Below are 19,395 nucleotides of genomic sequence, written 5' to 3' on the forward strand. Positions count from 1 at the left end.
ATTTCAGCAGATTTTTTTTATAGAAAACCCTTTGGGGGCTATTCAGTTTGGATATTTCTTTTTTAAAAAGGTTGGAACATGACAGATATTTGCATAATAATGAATGAATGAAGCATGCATTCTGCAAGCAAATATGCATACTGGAAGTACCCATAAATCCAAATTTGAAGAGAAAGTGGAACTCTAGTCTCCAGACATTCCATTCCATGTGTGGCTTTGGTTGCTCTGTACTGGAATGTTGGCCTCATTATGAGGTAAATGTGATTGTTATGTGCAAAAAGGTCTTATTTTCAGATTTTTCTAGTAATCAGCATGTCTAGAAATATATATAAAAGATCTATACACTTCTGTTTTCTGGATAGTGTAGAAGCAGTGATGTGAGGTTGGAAATTTTCTCCTATATATTTTGTAGAAGTTTCCCCATTTCTAAAAATGAAGTGGTCCATATAATTAATTAATAGCATAAGGAATGGATGCACCACCAGTCAAAAGAGCCATTTCAAAGTTGTCACCTTTTGTCCCAAGTGACTATCCCATGGATGTTAATTTAGCACACAAACAAACACATGCCCTAAATCTTCAGCAGGGTTTGGTTCAGACATATCCCAAGCCAAATTGAGCTGCCAGGGACAGGTTCAGTGCTGTTTAAGGTGAAGCAGGTATCCTCTGAGGCATCCTAAATGAAGTCCTTGAAGCCTCATGGCTGCTTTGAAGCTTCAGAGGTCCCAGAGAACTTAGAACTGCCCCCTTAAAATCATAACATTTCCTCAATTTCTCCAAAAAGGACAGGGGGAAGGGAGAGTAGAGGGTGCAGTTTTGTGACTGACTAACTGGAAAATAGCTTCCCCAGGGCTCTTCTTTTTTACTTCCAATCATGGTGCTTCTGCGAGGGAGAGAAGCGTCAACTAAGCAGAAATCAAAAAGAAAAGCCACAAACTGTTTTTCATCTATCACATTTCCCCTCACCTCTCCTTCTATGCTCCGTGCTGTTTTCTACATACTGACCAAAACCCCCCAGAAGGATAAGTTAGTTCCTTTCCGCCAAACACTTTAATAATTGCCCATCCCCTTGTACACCCCCCACCCCTTGCCTATCCATATGAAATTCTACATATTATTCTGGCATCTTTGGACAACGCCATTTTCAGAGAAATTCTTCAGAAAAGCCACGGGAGGGATATGCAAGTCTGTTCTTTTCCGCCTTTAAAGACATTCCTTGCACAACCTGCCCTGCTCCTATCTGTCTGAAATTCAGGTGTGTGTGTGTGTGTGTGTGTGTGTGTGTGTGTGTCAACCCAACATAAAATTCCATCCATTTCTGTAAAGAAATAAAAAGGATATGCATCCTCTTAAATAAACTAGCAAAGTTTAATTGTACCTAGTGCAAAAGCCCTAAAGCCTCTCTCTAAAATTTGGTGGGCTTCATCCACTTAGAAAGTGCTATTATGCCTGCATGTTCCATCCACTGCTGTCAAATAGTAAAAAAAATACAGCCATTTGTTGATATTTTTGTTACAATGAATTGGGCCATATGAAGTATTGGATTTTCCAAGGCGATACAAGGTTTCATTTCTGAGCCAAAGCAGCTCATGCCCAAGGTGGTCCCTATCTCGGCTCTACTGTCTCCAAGTTACTGGAAAGTTATTATCTGTGCACAGTCTTAAAAACAGAAGGGTTTCCATATGATTTCTTCATTCAATTCAAGTCCCTGTCTTCCCCATAGACTCTAAAAGCTGTGCAGGCCTCAACCACTCAACTCTAGCCCATGCCAAAGCACCACCAAACAATTCTGAACTCTGCAGAGAGAGTAAATCAATATGACATTTTCATTTAAAAGGTAACATTAGATGTTTTATTCCCAATGATTTGAGTTGTAGTCATACAACACCTGCAGATCCACTGGTTCCCTATTCCAGCTCTACTGTCTTCAAGTCATTTTTTTACTTCCAAGGCATGCTTTCCATTAACATTTTCCTCCTGCCATCATTATCTTTTTAAGTACAAACTCATAGTTAAGTCAAATTTATTTTTGAAGTAATGCCCATCTGTTAGATCACTAGGCTACACCTGCGTGAAGTACAGCTGATTTCACTGGGCAGAATTAGTTTAAGCTTTCCCCTACATTGCTTTATAATTTCCAAAAAATACAATACCTTTTTGACCAGAGAACATGGCAGAGATTAGAAAATGAATGGGTAGACACATTATAGACCAAATCACATGCAGCTTTTGGTTTAGTTAATTCACTCCTAAGGGACTCTGCTGGAATCTGGAGTTAGTTTTGAAATGATGCTCACCTGTTAAACCGCTAGGATATGGACATGGCACAGATGAAAATGAGGAAGATGCTCCTCCAAACGGTGTCATCCCAGATGGCCCACCAAAAGGAGTCACGGAATGGCTGTTAAAATTAACTGATGATCCCTTTATTGCAGGTGACTGGTTTGCTTGGGTTGGATCTGTTCCATAATGGCTGGCATGGGAAGTAATGGGTTCTGGAGCATTCTCAGTCCTATATTTCATTGTAGGACTTTTATCTTCCTTACTTTTAATACACCCCATGGTCTTTTCTGTAGAGAGAAAGATAGCATCACTTTGATATGTCAATATTTAAATAAGTTATTCTTTCTTAAGTATTTAGAACAAATTGGAGATCTAAGTGTCTGAGTCTTCGACAATTCTAAATTCTGAAGCTGAATGGCCTTCCTGGTGAATAAAAAGGTGAATTTGTTGACAGCAGAGTTCATAATTTTGAGCCTGGTTGCAATTGTACGGCCTTATTACACTAATAAAGACCCTTTGATCTCTGACATGTTATTTTCAAGCTATTGGACTCACACCAATGCAGAGTTCACCAATGCACTGGCTGGCCCCTGTGAGAACAGGATGATAGTCTAGACAGGCCATTGGCCTGATCCAGCAGGCTCTTCTTATGTTCTTAAGTACATAGTCACACAGTGCAATATTTAGCAGCCCTTTAAGTTAAAAACTGTTATAAAAAGAATACAAAAAATAACATTTCATTTTAAGGCATCAACTTAAAATGGACTATTTTAATAACCACTCTTGCAATTTTATTCTCTAAACATTAAATAATAATAATAATAAACAAATCCATGCTAGTAATTTCACATCTTTAAATTTAACATCTCAGTTGTGTAAGCTGCTTCTACTTGCCATTTTTACAGAGGTAACTGAGTTCAAAACCTGCTAAGGAAAGAAGTCCTCAGTACAGTGGTACCTCAGGTTACATATGCTTCAGGTTACAGACTTCGCTAACCCAGAAATAGTACCTCGGGTTAAGAACTTTGCTTCAGGATGCGAACAGAAATTGTGCTCTGGCGGCGCAGCGGCAGCAGGAGGCCTCATTAGCTAAAGTGGTGCTTCAGGTTAAGAACGGTTTCAGGTTAAGAACGGACCTCCGTAATGAATTAAGTACTTAACCAGAGGTACCACTGTACTGATAAACAGTACTACTGAACTGGTGAAGTTCTATGAAGTTAATGCTAATTAATTTGAAAAAGATAGATAAACGTAGGTGAATCCTGGACAATGTTGTTGGCACAGCCTGGTCATGTTTCTAGGATATGCTAGGTGCACATGGTTTTTATTTATTTTTTGTGTTTTTCTTCCCACCCCAGCTAAGCACCTGTAGAATACGGCTGCTGTTTTGCCAATGTAGCAGTGGTGCAGCTCATCTTTAATGTAATATCAGTATAGGATTGCTCTGTTACTTTAGTTACACAATATGTTTAATTCCATTGCCTCTGTAGAAATGGTAAGTAGTTTACAATGATCCACCTCAGATAAGCAATTTTAACAAGGTATGTTATTATTGTTTATTCTTCCAGGTTTCTGAAGGTTTGTTTGGGATTTTAGCTTTTTGTGTGCAAAATTGGCAAATCAGAATGGGTTCAAGTAAGGTAGGAGATCCATGTGGAGGCCACCCATATGTAGCCTTCCACATCTGCATGTGGGCAACTGAGATCACAAATATATGATTTTTTCAAACTGTTTAGAAAGATTTAACAAACACTGTGTTGTAAATTATTATATTCACATTTAATTAAATGGGGTACTTATCAATTTAGAGTTTACATATAGTAAGAACTTATGCCAACATTAACTGACAGTGTCTTTTTACTAAACTCTTTCACACTTGTGCAAAGTTAAACCAATTTGGAACTCTCTCTGCTAGCCAATTGTCTGCTTAAAGTATGAGTCCTATTCACTGAGTTGAATTGCTTCATTAAGAGACAGTTGGCTGGCATGGAGAAGACTGAGCAGACTGACAATGTGCTTCAGTTACAAAGAAACTGCAGCAAGATTTTTAAAAATCACACTGGGTCTCTCAATAAATGAAGCTAGCTGAAGAGCATACAAATAAAGAATGTTTCCAGGAGAGGCTGAAAGTTCTGTGGCCTTCTGACTTAAACCACATTAAAAAGCAACAACACAAAATATGTATTTGATTTATTTGAAAATATACTCATGAATATTAAATACTTTGGCCACCTCATGACAAGAGAAGACTCCCTGGAAAAGACCCTGATGTTGGGAAAGATGGAGGGCACAAGGAGAAGGGGACGACAGAGGATGAGATGGTTGGACAGTGTTCTCGAAGCTACCAGCATGAGTTTGACCAAACTGCGGGAGGCAGTGGAAGACAGGAGTGCCTGGCGTGCTCTGGTCCATGGGGTCATGAAGAGTCGGACATGACTAAACAACAACATATTAAATATATTTCCTCAAAAAAGGCAGTTATGAGACCCCCTAAAAAGATATCTCTAAACCTCAAAATTCTGTATAATTATTGACTAAGGGCCAACGTTCCCTTCTTGGACAAAGAGCCTGAGTGGGTATTTACTCCCATACTCCAGACAAGTCATAGATGAAACATATTAACCCATTTCGCTCTTGCTTCCAATCTGGTTTTGGAAATTAAACTGCCTTGGTTACCCTGATGATTGACAGATGAGTGGCAACTCTGCTCCTTCTCTCAACAGCTTTCAATGACCATATTATCCTTCTGATTATCAACCATCTGGGGTAAGAATTGGAAGCACTGCATTTTGTTGGTTCCACTCCTACCTGATTGATCAGTTCCAGAATGTGGTGTTGGGAGACAGTTGCTCTGCCCTGTGGTATTTTTGCTGTGGAATTCCATGAGATTCAATCATTTCCAATATTGTTTAACATTTATGTGAAACCACTGGAAAAGGTCATCGGTATATTTGGAGTGAATAAGTATACAGTCTGATCACAACTCATACACAAAATCAAGCATAGCAAAAAGCTGTCTGAAGCCCTGTGTGGAAGACCTTCCTGTCTCCACTGGCTCCCTAGGTTGCAAGATGAGTGGGGAAAGTAGGGAAGGCAGAAAGAGGAAGAAGAAACCTGGTTCCCTCAGCTGCAAAAGGGAGGAGAAAAGCAGACAGGGAGAGAGGCAGACAAAAGCTGTAGCTCCATTCTAGCTATTTTGTTTTGCTTGTAGTTCTCTCTGTTGGCCTTTCCAGGAGCCCATATTTCTTCCTCCATCTACCTCTGTTTCACCACTTGTTTCCGAGTTGCCTCCTACATCAGGGGGGAGGTTGTTGCTGCCCTCAGACCAAGCGCATATAATAGAATTTTGTGCAAATAAAATGTGTGTGTGTGTGTGTGTTGTGATCATACTGTATTGCTAACGCTGAGCTCTTTCTTCTCAAATTATGTTCTGAGTAAGTGCATGGAGTAATAACAAGCTTGAATGAGAGCCAAGAAATGGAATATTTAAGTCTTAGGTGCTGTTGGTTGGTGAGAAACTTGTTAAACAGCTGACATGAAGCAAATCAGATGGCTAGTTTTGCAGAAATGAAAATCAGTTGATGTACAGAAAATGTGGACGCTCATGCAACACACTTAACAATGAGAAGAAATGCGCAAGGTAGGTCTTTCCCCTTCAGCAGGTGCTGATGTGTATGTACCATGCCCAATCTAGAACAATTTTCTTTTTGAAATTTGCAAGAATGGCATTCCACCATAAACAAAGTATTCTTCTGAATTCAAAGAGCTTATTGTTCCAGCCATCACAAAGCTCCTGCCATAGTATCATTGGTCAGTCAGTTCACTGCTTTTAGGTCCAACAAGCCTAGAAATCTAATAATAAACAACATGATAGACCAGGGAATGAAGTTCAGCTTAGAGAAGATGAAAGAAAGAAGGGAATACGAACTCAAACCAATTCAAAGCCAACAATGAACTTTCATGACTGAAGTATAATACAGAGTTGCCCAAACCCAGGATTTTAACTTAATTTCAAATAAACCTCAACAGTCCCACAATAAACATAGATTATTCAACGTGGAGTTTTTGTGCTACCATTTGATGGATGAATGCTGCTCCCACATGGTCCTATGTCTCAGAACAGTATCAGCATAACTATTATGAGATTAATGATGTTTCAGCTACAACTGCATATGTCATTCATGAGGTGGCTCTGCCCATGTAAACCAACCAAGCAAATGAAAGTGACAAGTCTTCCCCAAGTGATGAAGATGGTATTACTGAAGCAACAATTTGTTGTTGAAAAACAAATTGAAGTCTAAGTGCAAAGATTGGAACTGAGAAACTTTGAGCAGCAAATAAGTTTCCTCAGGCTGCACATACTGTTCCAAGAGGGGTGGTCAATTAGGAATCACAGCTTAGCAACGTACTCCCAAGAGAGTTGTGCATAATGCAGACTCAGGGATGGCTCATGCTTTGTTGGCCAGGAATGCAAATGGTCAGCTGGGCCTTGTTCCTGCCATTCACCAAGGTGGGGCTTGAATTTACATTTCCTGTTTCCCAGTATTATGCCCTAGATTATGGACATACTCCTGGGAGGGTGCAGGTATGGCTGCCCTTATTGCCAGTCCTAGTTCCTCCCTTCCCACGAAGGCAGAAGGCTCCTTCTCCCCTTCAGTAGGTATAGAGCCATGGGTACTGTGAGATACTGCCATCTTTCCTCCACTTTATGTTGTACATTTGAAGGAGTTGTTACTTTTAATGCAAGAGGCATAAAAATACTGAAATCTCCCATGTGCAATGATTTCTGGTGCTTCAGAGTTGCAGGGATCTTGTTGTTTCCATCACAGTGTAGATTGCTTTTGGGTGCCCGTGTATCAGGCTACGCCTTACATGTGTGCAGTGGAGATGGAAAATGTCATGTGCTTCTATACTGTGTACAGATCGGTTTCATCTATGCCTAACTGACAGGTGTCAATGGCGTGATGCACCATGATTGTCTGTGTAATACTGACTCTCACCAATGGGGCCACAACTGTTATAACTTCTGCATTCTGCTTTTGTGCTATTCTTCTTTGCCCTTTCAACTTTTTACTGTGTAAATTTATGATCCTGATTAAGTTGCATCAAGGCTATCTATGCTGGCCAAAGTAGGTGTCTGACATTGCAGGTCAATAGGATTGCCTATGAAGTCTATAAAAGAGTAAGCTCATTGCTGCAGCAAAAGTGACAGATAAAGGATGTTAAGGAATTCTTAATTCTGGACAAGGAATAATTTGTTCATCATTTTACATACCAGATGTTTTGTTCTCAAGAGCTAATTTCCATCAGCTTGATAGATTTTTATATTTAATTGCAAAAGTTGTATGAAGAATTCAAAATGTGCTCATTTGTTAACAGTTTACTAAACTGTATATGGCTTTTGAAACATGCAGCAACAAATAATATAGTAACATCATAACAAAATCTCAGCAAAACATTTTCACCTCTAGGGAGCAACAGAAACAAAGTCATGACAGGAAGAATAATGTTACCTAATTTCCTCTGTCAAATACTACAACAACAAGAACAGAAAACCAGATACTTGTCTGAGGTTTTTGTGGTTATTGCAGCTTCTCCATTCTCCAACTATATCAACACTATGTAGCAATACAATAAGTAAACTTTTGTTCTGACAATCTGCATGGTCTGACTGTTCTATGGTGAACCTAAATGTTAAAGATAAGAACTACAGAACTCTATTGGCATTCTGGGTATGTGTTAAGACATTTGCCTTGTCTTTTCTTCTTTTTTGGAAAGGATATCAATTATTTTTTCAACAGTCCCATGCATTTTTTAAAGTTCTCCACATTATATAGAAATGTATTCAAATCTGAACCAAGAAATACAGCCAAAGAATTCTACTTGTGAATGCACACTATTTTATGCTATATATTAGGAAAGTGGGTGACCCAACTGCAAATATGCAGACTGGTTGGGGAGCGGAGGACAAGATTAATCTCCACCAACAAAGGAACCTCTAGGTGTACAAATGCCCTACACTTTTGAACCCCACTTCCCTTGTGCAGTCCTCCAAACCATCTTAACCCAGAGCTACCTTCATGACATCGTCAAATACTGGCAGCAGACAGAGCACACAGGTACAAACAGACCTTCAGTTTCCAGTGCTGGGAGAAAGGAAAGCAATGGCTTCCTACAGGGGGAGGAAAATGGGCTTGATGTAAGTGTATCCTCCATCACAGATACTATGAGGCCAATTGTTTTTAAATGCAGAGCAGAAGGAATGCCCCCTGACTGGGATGTGTTCTTGGGATAGAAGGTGGCTATCTGAAGATCACCTCCTTATCACAGAATCCATAAGTTAACACAGGGGTCAGCAACCTTTTTCAGCCGTGGGCCGGTCCACTGTCCATCAGACCATGGGGGGGGGAACCGGACTATATTTTGAAAAAAATATATGAACGAATTCCTATGCCCCACAAATAACCCAGAAATGCATTTTAAATAAAAGGACACATTCTGCTCATGTAAAAACATGCTGGTTCCCAGACCGTTAGCGGGCCGGACTGAGAAGGCAATTGGGCCGCATCTGGCCCACAGACCTTAGGTTGCCTACCCCTGAGTTAACAGAAGTCATCTTCATGTGAGATAGTGACAGGCCTATCTTGGAACAGAGCGGAGCACCAAAAGGAAGGAAGAGAAAAAAAGAACTATCTCTAGGGGCAATTCTGGGATGGGGTGAGGTATTTGCTTTATTACCCAATATCAAGCAGATTTTTTTTATAATTTAAAATGCCTGACCATTTTATGTTCAGCTGTTTTCAAGTGGAATACCATCAAGGGGGACTAGTTGTCTATATACCTCCAGAAACATCAGTACCAGAATATCATCTGTATTCTCAGAGACAATGAATACAAAGCAGAGGCAGTGTTTCCAAGACAACAACCTTTTAGCAAAGAATTGTGGTAATCTAAAAGTATTTCTGTCAGCTAAACGTGCGCAATAGGTTAAACAATGTATCCCAAGAACTAGATTTTCATAAGACATATACAATAATGCAACAGTTGTCTTGTGGATTTAAGGTGGAAGGAAGAGCATATGGGTATGGAGGATATTTCGCTGACATAAATAGAATTCCTTTCAAGCAAAATTAGTTAGGTGGTGTAATGTTGTTCCATCCCATAATAGTATACTGTTCGAATAATCCTGTACGGATATACTTGTGTTGCCAATAATTTCTAAGCAACAAACTTATTTCTAGGAAAACAATGATCTCAGCTCTCTCAGCTCTTTCTCTTAGCTGGCTTTTATCAGAAATCCCAAACATAAGTATACAAGAACGGTCTTGGATGAAAGTGAATCTTCTTCAGGGCCATAGCTAGGTGATCTTGCGCCCCTGGCAGAACCGTCCAGATTGCACCCTCTAGCCATGGACAAATTAGCTCTTCTTTCCACCTCTCCTCCAATCCTGCCCCCTCCACCCTTTCAATTCACCCTCTATTTAAAACCATTTCTTATGAGGCATTAATTGATATTTATATTTATGGACATATTTTTAAGCCGATTTTGCACCTCCCCCCATCGCCTGCACCCTTGGCAGGGGCCCACCTCACCACCCCCTAGCTACAGTCCTGATCTTCTTTCCCAAAGTAGATAGCTTAAATGCCTCTGAGAAACCCAAAAAGCACATCATTATGGCAAAAAAACATTCTCCATTGCTTGCTTGCCAGCAGTAGGGATTTCAAGGCATACAACAGAGGTTTTGAACCTAAGGTCTGGGAACTGAGTGTGACAGAACTACTCCAATAGTTTCCCTAGGAAGATGCCTTAAGGACTGCACAAAATCTTCAGCTGACTCCAAATATGTCTGTCAACATAACATGCACGTAGAAGCACAACAATCAGATCATATTGATGCTTTTAATTATGTTTTATAGATATTTATAGACAGATTTTATCGCACATCATATGCTGTAAGCGGACTTGTTAAATTTTATGAAAGCGTGGATTATAAATTTTCAAGTAAAATAAATACAACACCTATTATGCACAGGTTACACCAGCTTACTTTCCAATTTGTTTCCAAGTTAAATTTAAGGTGCTGGTCCAAATCTTTAAATCTTTAAACAGCCTGGGGGCTGTTTATCTAAAACAGCCTTGCTCTACCTGTGTGCATCATATATTTAGGACTACAGGTCCAATCATCCCTGACTGACGGTCTGATGAGAGTTGTTTTCTAAAATATCTGGAAGTCATCAGGTTGGGGGAAAGTGATCTACAGAACTGCCTTTGCTGTTGCACGAATGAAACATTTAAGAGTGCCCCATCACGATCAGCTCTTTGGTATTCATTAAAATCAGACACATTTGAAGGGTACCAGAGACAGGCCTTTTCTTTAGTGATACCAGAATTATGGAAATCCCACCCTGGGGAAATAGAACAAGCCTCTTTCTTTGTACTTTTGAAACGCAATGCACACTGAAAACATCTTCATTCAGGGAGGCATGATTTTATTTTTTTAAAAGATATATGTGATTGCTTTTTATAGATTTTTTTTCAAGTAGCCTTGTGAGAAGACTTTTTAGAAGGTGGTATATTAATGCATCCATAAGATAATAACGAGTTATTGCTTAAATATAGAAATCTTCATTTAAGTCTATCAATATATTCATTGTAAGTACTGCAACAGCTTAAAAGCAATCTTGTAACTTGAAACTTTCACCTAGCAATCTTATCAACACTACAACAGCTGGGATCCAAAGAAGCCTTTAGGCTCAGAAAATATCTCCTACATCCTTTATTCATTTCAAGACTCACCCACACCATAGTTCTTAGCACTGCACTGGAGGCTGTACATAATGCTAGTTTTCCAGTCTTCTGAAGAATGGGGAAATAGCTAGTTGGTGACAACCTTACGCAGCTTTTGGAAATCTGGAAGTTGTACTGTGCACATCCCCTTGACTTTGCATCTCCACCAGCGATATTTGACCCCCAAAGCTATTTTGAACTGCTACATGGTAATGCAATTGTATAGAGATGCAATCCTATAGACTGGTGGTGGGGTTAACCTTGTTGGGGGTCTTTGGGAATCAGGTTTTTTTTGGGGGGGAGATGATCCAGCCCATGGGTTAGGCCCCCCACTTTACCTACTTACTTGGGACTAAGTTCCATTAAAAATCTGTGCAAAGGATTAGGTTATAAATTCAAAACCTCAGGTTTTCACTCACTAGGGTAAAACTGTAATTTAGATAGTGCAGAAAGACCTTGGAAAAAACCCAACTGTTGAAACAATTAATGCAAGTCTGACATATTTCAAGCAGTTTGATTAAAAACTAACATATGAAAACCATGAAACATTATTAGAAATCACTTGCTCTTTGAAGACTGTATGGGTTATATTTGATCTGCAACACTATGCTTTGCCTTTATAGTAAATATTGTCTTAACACTTGACCCTGCTAAGCAGATGAGATCTGCTTGGCATTATGCATTTCACCTCAGGGGCTGGGCTTTTTTTTGTTTTTGTTTTGCAGTCAGAAGTACAATGGTTGCACTGCTTAACCAAGGAAAAAATTTTAGTCAACTAAAAATGTGCCTCTGAATAACCTTACAGCAGCTTTTTTTAAAAAAATAAAATAACAGATTTACTTATAAAAATTTCATCATCTAAAAAGAGGCATTCCATATTTTCTCACATGTAGGAAGAAATGCCTGCTATGGTATGTGTATGGTATCTAAAACATACGCTTCTTGCTTTCCAAGTATTTTACACACATACAGCCTGCATAATCCTATGTTTGTTCTTAGATGTAGTGAATTCATTGATACTTATTGTCAGGTAAATGTGTATAGAATTGCAACCTAGGGGTGATATCTAACTAAGTCAGAGAAGATCCACTGGAATAAATGGAGCTACTTTGAATAGGACTAACATTGGATACAACTCAAAGTGATTCATTGATAAACTTATACGCTTGTTTGATTAAAATTTCTTTCAACGCTAAAATTTCTTTGGAACGCTAAACGTTGCATGTGTTCTTAACTAGAGAACAAGGCCTTCAATACTGATTATTTTATTATTGCATAAAGAAGTGCTTTCCTCCTTTAAAACTACTTTTAAATATATCATTTACTCCACTGGTTTTCAAAATAAAAATTAAAACAAAATGCTAATCTGCTGCAAAGTAGTTTCAGACTGTTTTACTCCAAGACACTTCAGTTAAGATCTGAACTTGAAGTGGTTTTTATTTGACAATGCAACTTTAATATTCCCCAAGTACTGACAACAAATCATTACAGTCCCTCCCTAATCAGCATACTTTAAAAATTACATAACATAGTATCACAAAATGTGATGGGTGGACTCACAGTAAATATTATATTAACTGTTAAGAGTGAAACTGCTCGTGATTAATTTAAGGTTTAAACATGCTCAGTGCATGTAAGTACATGTAGTGTGAACATATTCATTTCAAAGAGAATTTTTTTTGTTTAGGACCTAATATTTAATAAATTGTTTTGATTGTAAATTCAAGTAAATACTAATTACACTTCAAAATGATGTAGCCTATGGATATAGATATACTAACTGAAATGTGCCATTATCCTATACATTTTGTATACTGCCTTGTTAACTTGAGCAAGTTCATTATGTCTTCATGTCATGAATTCTCATGAAGTTTCTAAAGGAAGTTACTTCTCCCCCAGTGGGAAAATAAAAACCCCAAATGCTTGAAGGAAACCACAGTTGTATTTTGTTCTGTAATAAAAGCTTAATGATTCTTAAGAGTCATGATCTCTGGTATCATTGTTTGGAAAACAATATACATATATTGGGACCAAAGTGCAGATCAGGAATCAGCTTTTAGTTTCTGAATTCGTTCTGACCCACAACAACGCAGCTGCAGTTTTTGGGGCTGAGAAACAGACTACTGTACATTTAAAACTAAGAACTGTGCTAAATCCTTTAAACGACGTTGACACTCAAGAGAACAAATGGTCCCGGCTTACTTTATTAGCAGCATACAGCATTTGCTTGAGGGGACTACAAAGAGAGACTTCATCAACTCGCTTCGAGACATATTCCAGGAGTTTAAAAGTTGAGAAGACTGGAAAGGGCGCTTGTGAAGGTTGGAAAGCATAACTTGGTACAGTACTTGAGTTTCCTCTCCTATTTCCTCTCCTCCCCTTGCCAAAACAAACAAAACAAACAAAGCCTAACCAGGAAACTTGTTGGGATCGTCAATCAGAGAAAGCGAGGGCGAAGAGGACCCCTTCTGTTGGGAACAGTTGTTATCTGGCTTTCAGGAGCCAACACAAGCAGAAGGCGCGTCTCCTGCCAGGCTGCCACCTCTACACACGAGAAGGGGAGGGAGCGGGGAAGGAGAAAGGGGGGGGGACACACATCCAAACCCCCCCACCCCCTGGAAACGAAACTTTTAAAGGCAGCGTTTTTGAAATATTCCCACACTGTTGCGTGATTGACAGGCGCAAACTCTCCTAAACGAAAAGGGCGGAAAGGCAGAAGGAGTTGCTTAAAAACTCTGGAAGTGTGGAGCAAGGAAGGAAGAGCCTTACACCATAAGAAGCTAAGCACTCCCGAAGGGGTCGGGGGGGGGGGGGGACGACGACGACGGGTGAGGAGAAGCACGCGGGGCCTAGCACTCTGCGGGCGCCTCCGCCTCCAGGGAGAGAGCGGGGAAGGCGACGGAAGCGCTCGGGACGCTCACCTGCTTTTTCCTGGGCCCGCTCCGGGAGAAAGCGCCGAGTCCTCCTCTGGGGCGGAGGGCGTGAGGGCGCCCTCGCTTCCGCCTCAGGGCAGGAGGCACCTCCGGCCCGTCGAGTAAAGGGGAGCTGGAGAGCGTGAGGGGGAGACGGAGGCAGGAAGGGGGCGCCCGACGCGACGCCCCCACCGCGCAGGTGCCGCCCGGAGCCTTCAGCCCCTCGGCATCAGCCCCGGCCTAGGGTTCCCCGGGCTGAGAGAGATATCTGGGCGGCCGCTTGGCGAGGCGGCGGCGGCGGCACGCGAGCCCAGGCCGTGGGGAGAGGGAGGAGCCGGGAAGCCAGGGCCCTCGCTCGCTCTCCTTCCACGCGCACCAGGGAGGAGGCGGAGGCGGAGGAGGCGCCGGGTCCCCCTCAGCAAAGCCCGAGTTCACCATCCCGACCTAACATGGCGGCCGGCGGAGACCCGGCGAGGGAGGAGGAAGGGGGCAGCAGCTGTTGCTGAGGAGGGGAAAGTCGGGCTCCCTCGACGGAAGGCGGCGGGCTCTCCCACAGCGCCCCCTGACTCTCTCCCGCTGAGCCTCTTTGGCTTGGCGCCGCCAGGCCCAGGCCGCTCCCTGGGAATCCTGGGCTGGTGGTGCCTCCGGGAGAAGGGAGGCGGCGGGAAGGGAAGCTTTGGGAGCGGGACTCGGGAGCCTGCTGGGAAGAGCAGCCCTGGGGTGGGGCAGGGATCGCGGAGGGCTTGTTTCGCAAGTTTATTCCATAATGACGACGGCGGTGTTAATGTAATGCTAATATAGGAAACTTTGAGCGCGCAGAGCGCTGCTGTCCATCCTCACGACGCGCCTGGTGTCCCGTGGCCAATCCGTGTTCGCGCCGCGTCAGGAAATAAAGCGGGGCTGCTTCCTCAAAAAGCAGTCGACGCAAGAGGGCTGTTTCTGTCAGCAGAATTGGCTTCCACTTAAAAAGGCTTGGGGTGGTTGTTATATTGTGTTCAGAGTCGTGACCTCAGCTAAAGTGAATTTTTAAAAGTCCTTGGAGAGTATACAGTAAATTAAAACGTTTTAAGTGAACCATTGGTATAACAACCCTAGAAAACCCTCCAGGTCTGACCTGGCATCTCAAGGGTCCAAATTAGTCCTGGATGCACTGGAAGGCTTTTATAATAATTGCTCTTGAGCCCTGCAAGAGTGTCTTAAGCGTGCAAGGGTTGATCTGCTTAGCAATGGTCCAGGAAAATATCATGCTCTATCACTAAAAACGACTGTTTTATAAAATGTGTGTGTTGAATTCTGTTTGTGAAACAAAGCCAAGTACTAAAACAAGCAACTGATAATGCATTTTGAAACTTATTGCAGTGTGTCAGTATAATGCTTCTGTTGCAACTAGTCTTTAAAGTCCTGAATGAAGCATTTCCCAAAGTTGCTTGAAGTTCTGTGCTCAAGTTCTAAAATTCAGCACTTGATTTTCACTTAGGCTGAGCTATGTGAAGGCTTAACATTAGTCCATATTTAGTCCATTCATACTGAATACGAATTTTTATTCTTAATAAAAGTATATTCTTACTAAAAGTAGAGCTTAAGAAACCAAACTTTCTACTTTTATGTGTCTGTGTATAGTTATTTGCAATGCAGAAACAGAACAGAACAAGCATGCTTGCTTCTTGGTATCATTTGAGGTTATATACATGTCAACTATCAGTAAAATCAACTTTCCCTTAAAATTATATTGTAAATTATATAAGCTATACTATATATAACTATAAAACTGTTTTATGTAAATTACTGACATAAAATCTGAGGTAACCATACCAAAAAGGGGGGGAAATGACAAAAATATATAAGAAATTGTCCAGGAGTGTATAAAGTAACCACAACTAGAAATCATTGTATTTTCATTGGAAACATTTTATTTAATACACAAAACTACCGACAGTGTTTGCTTGTCTCATACACAGAGATACATTGTATTTTGGTCAACATTTCACCTGGTAAAAGGCCCATAAATACCTTCCCCTTGTTAACTGTAAGGGAAATGATATGAAAGGAAGGCACAGAAAGGCAGGTTTGGTACCTCTGTTATATCAGCAGTCATAGACTAAATTTTCCCCAGTGCACACAGTTATTTTCATCATTGGAAACGCTTAATACTGATCAACAAGGAGATACTAGGCATCACATTCTAGCAATTAGAAAAGTTGCATAGCAACCAAAATACCTCCTGTTACACTAAGGATGTATAATAAATTAGGCAAAGGAAAGTGACTACATGACAAGCCTGGAAATAGAAGAGAAAAATGAACGTTGATATGCAACAAGCAACAGTTAGCACAGCCAATTGCATACAGTTGCATGAGACTTCTGGACTTTTGGGAACTGGGCCTCCAGGAATTTTACAAAACAAATATTTTTTAAAAAGGTTTTCTAAGTACTGTATGTTTTGCTCTATAAGACTCACTTTCTCCCTCCTAAAAAGTAAGGGGAAATGTGTGTGCATCGTATGGAGCGAATGCAGACTGCACAGCTATCCCAGAAGCCAGAACAGCAAGAGGGATTGCTTCTTTCACTGCACAGCAATCCCTCTTGCTGTTCTGGCTTCTGAGATTCAGAACATTTTTTTTCTTGTTTTCCTCCTCCAAAAACTAGGTGTGTTTTGTGGTCTGGTGCATCTTATAGAGCGAAAAATACGGTACTTGCCTGTCCGTAGTCATGCTTTCATATGCACTTCTACCTAGGTGCACTTCTTGCATACGTAGTTAACAGAAAGTGCCAAGGTAGATTGTGCATTTTGGAAACACAAGGGAGGGAAAGCATGTTAGCAATTGCTGACCTATTGCCTGTAAATGTGAAAACTGCAAATTATATAACTTATTATCAGCTGTAGGCAAGCAGTTCTAATTAATAAAGACCAAATCACATTGGAGTATACCACCTAGATGCTAAATCATTATTCAAGCATATCAGTTTCAGACTGTGATTGCAGTACATGAACTCAAAACTAGTGTAAGATCATATCTGTGACAGTAGGCAGATCCACACCAAACATTTAAAGCACATCCAGTGCACATTTACAGTACATACCCAAGGAACCTGGGAATTGTAGCTTTCCTCTCACAGAGCTACAAATCCCAGCATCCTTAACAAACTACAGTTCACTTATAAAGAAGTCTCAGTGATCATCGTTGGACTTATTTGAAATGTGCCCATAGTCACTTTTTAGAGCTCTATTTAAAATGAGAGCTATTAGGATCAGAGTTCTACATTTCTAACATTAGCTGTTTTAGCTCATATTAAGCTGTTTTTATGAAGTTTCTGTAAATTACTCTTGAGACGTAGGTGAATGGTGGTTCATAAATAAACAGATAATAACATATTTAATGGCTGCTCTTCTAGTAATCTGTATGAAAAACAACAGATTAATAAATACACTTTCCTTAAGCATCTGTTGACTGTTTATTTGCTCCATGAGGTAAACAAAGCCTATATGTGGGCTTGGTAAAGATTGCATTTTCATTTTGTTTCTAGGAAAACTCTTGTTTAAAAAAGAAAAGCAAAATAGACTACTTTTTGAGTGACCCAAATTGTTCACTACTGAAAAGCATTTGCAAACATCGTATTAACAATTCTAGGTCTTTGCTGTTCAGAAATGTTTGTGTCAGAAACAGTTACAGCAGACAAACCGGATTACATTATATAAAGCAAACCGTATTGCTGTTCGCTAATCTTTATCTCTTTATATCCTGTCTCCATTTGTTGACACATGAGTGTTGCTTATGGCTGCTTAAAATAACCACTTCCTTGTTCACCTCTCCAGGGCATTGTGTATCTCACACTTTGATTCTTCGCTTGTTACAGCAGGATTGTATCCATTGTCAGTCTGCAATATTTTTTCATTTGAAATGTGTTCTTAAACCTTTTAAATGTTTAAATAAAACACTTGAAATTCATGTGGTTCTATTCCTTTTTAGTCAGATTATGTGTCCTATGAAACAGGTAGAATTTTAGAGTTTTTTAAAAACAAGATTTACAAAAACAAGAATGAAAATATTAAATAAAAATAGTTTGTAACTCTGGCCAGGCATTTCACTTTCAAGTTAATGCTGAGCTTCCAATATTTAATGGATGGGAACAATTGCCATTCATGTGAGGAACTTGTATAACCAGTGCAATGATTTGGAGCAAGGAAACTGGGTTACTCTTGAATTTTAAATAGATGACAGGATTTATCTCTTAATTAACAAAATAAACATAAACATGCATACGATTTAAATCTACTTAATTTGTTGTGTGAGGTCTCTCATTAGATAATAAATCTTTTAAATTAAATGTGACTGCTTACTTTTACGTTTTGGAATCCTGTACTCCATAAGGAATGAACTCACTAGAACTTGTGTTTGAGTGGATACAAGATGTTGTAAGCTGCAATCCTAAGTATACTTACTTGGCAATAAGGCCCATAACTCTGTGGAACTGCTTGTGAGTTTTACATGTATAGGGCTGCAGTATTAAAGGATGCACATGGTTTGACATCATTCACTAGCATAGTCCCAAACTCAATTTAGGGTATGTCTAGAACAGGCATAGGCAAACTCGGCCCTCCAGATGTTTTGGGACTACAACTCCCATCATCCCTGACCACTGGTCCTGTTAGCTAGGGATGATAGAAGTTGTAGTCCCAAAACACCTGGAGGGCCGAGTTTGCCTATGCCTGGTCTAGAACATAGCAAGCTAAACAAGCAAAAGAGAAAATGCCTTTTTATAATCTATTAAAAATACATTATTTTTTTAAATAAAAGAAATCACTACGACTATTCTTTACAATATGAATTTAACAAGCAAATAATTTATAATGGCATTTTAAAAGATTTTGTGGTCCTTAAAACTAGCAGGGGCATAGCACCATCTGCTGAACTGAAGCTGAAATTAAACTCAAGTATGACCTAATTGTTAATTTCCAGATGAGTAGCCATGTTACTCTGTTGCAGCAAAAACAACAGTGTTGTGCATCTTAAATATTAACAAATTTATTACTGTGGATTGCCATCCACTTCATCAGAAGTCTGAAGTGCTGTCATGAGTTGCAGGCATAGACATATATGACGGCGGCAATGAATTACACACAGCAAGGTGAGAAGGAATATTAGTGCTAATTATGTTAAACAGTGGCCATTCATACAAAATGTTAGTAATGCAGATAACCTGGCATTGGAAGGCAATGAACACGTGTAGCACAACTGAAATTTATCCTGATTCAGTATACATCAGGGGTTGCCAACTCCCAAGAGACTGATCTACTTACAGAGTTAAAAACTGGCTTTTTTTTAGGGGAGCCAAAGTTGTTGAGCTTCTTTGGGGGGAGCCAGTGATCTACCACAGGCAGCCAATGATCTACTGGTAGATCATGATCTACCT

General features: G+C 40.1%; 1 protein-coding gene across 1 annotated transcript in view; it reads right to left on the bottom strand.

The window, feature by feature from the left end:
* YES1 (YES proto-oncogene 1, Src family tyrosine kinase) overlaps positions 1–14,634 on the bottom strand; it is a 29,582-nt gene extending 14,948 nt beyond the window's left edge. Inside the window, exons 1-2 of the mRNA XM_028737240.2 lie at positions 13,993–14,634; positions 2,298–2,570 (exon numbers count right to left, since the gene is read on the bottom strand). Coding sequence (XP_028593073.1) covers positions 2,298–2,562 — 265 coding nt within the window. The 5' untranslated portion in view covers positions 2,563–2,570; positions 13,993–14,634. The remainder of the gene's footprint in view (positions 1–2,297; positions 2,571–13,992) is intronic.
* Positions 14,635–19,395: the final 4,761 nt, after the last annotated feature.

This window comes from Podarcis muralis, chromosome 8 (assembly GCF_964188315.1).
Source record: "Podarcis muralis chromosome 8, rPodMur119.hap1.1, whole genome shotgun sequence".
NCBI lineage: Eukaryota > Metazoa > Chordata > Lepidosauria > Squamata > Lacertidae > Podarcis > Podarcis muralis.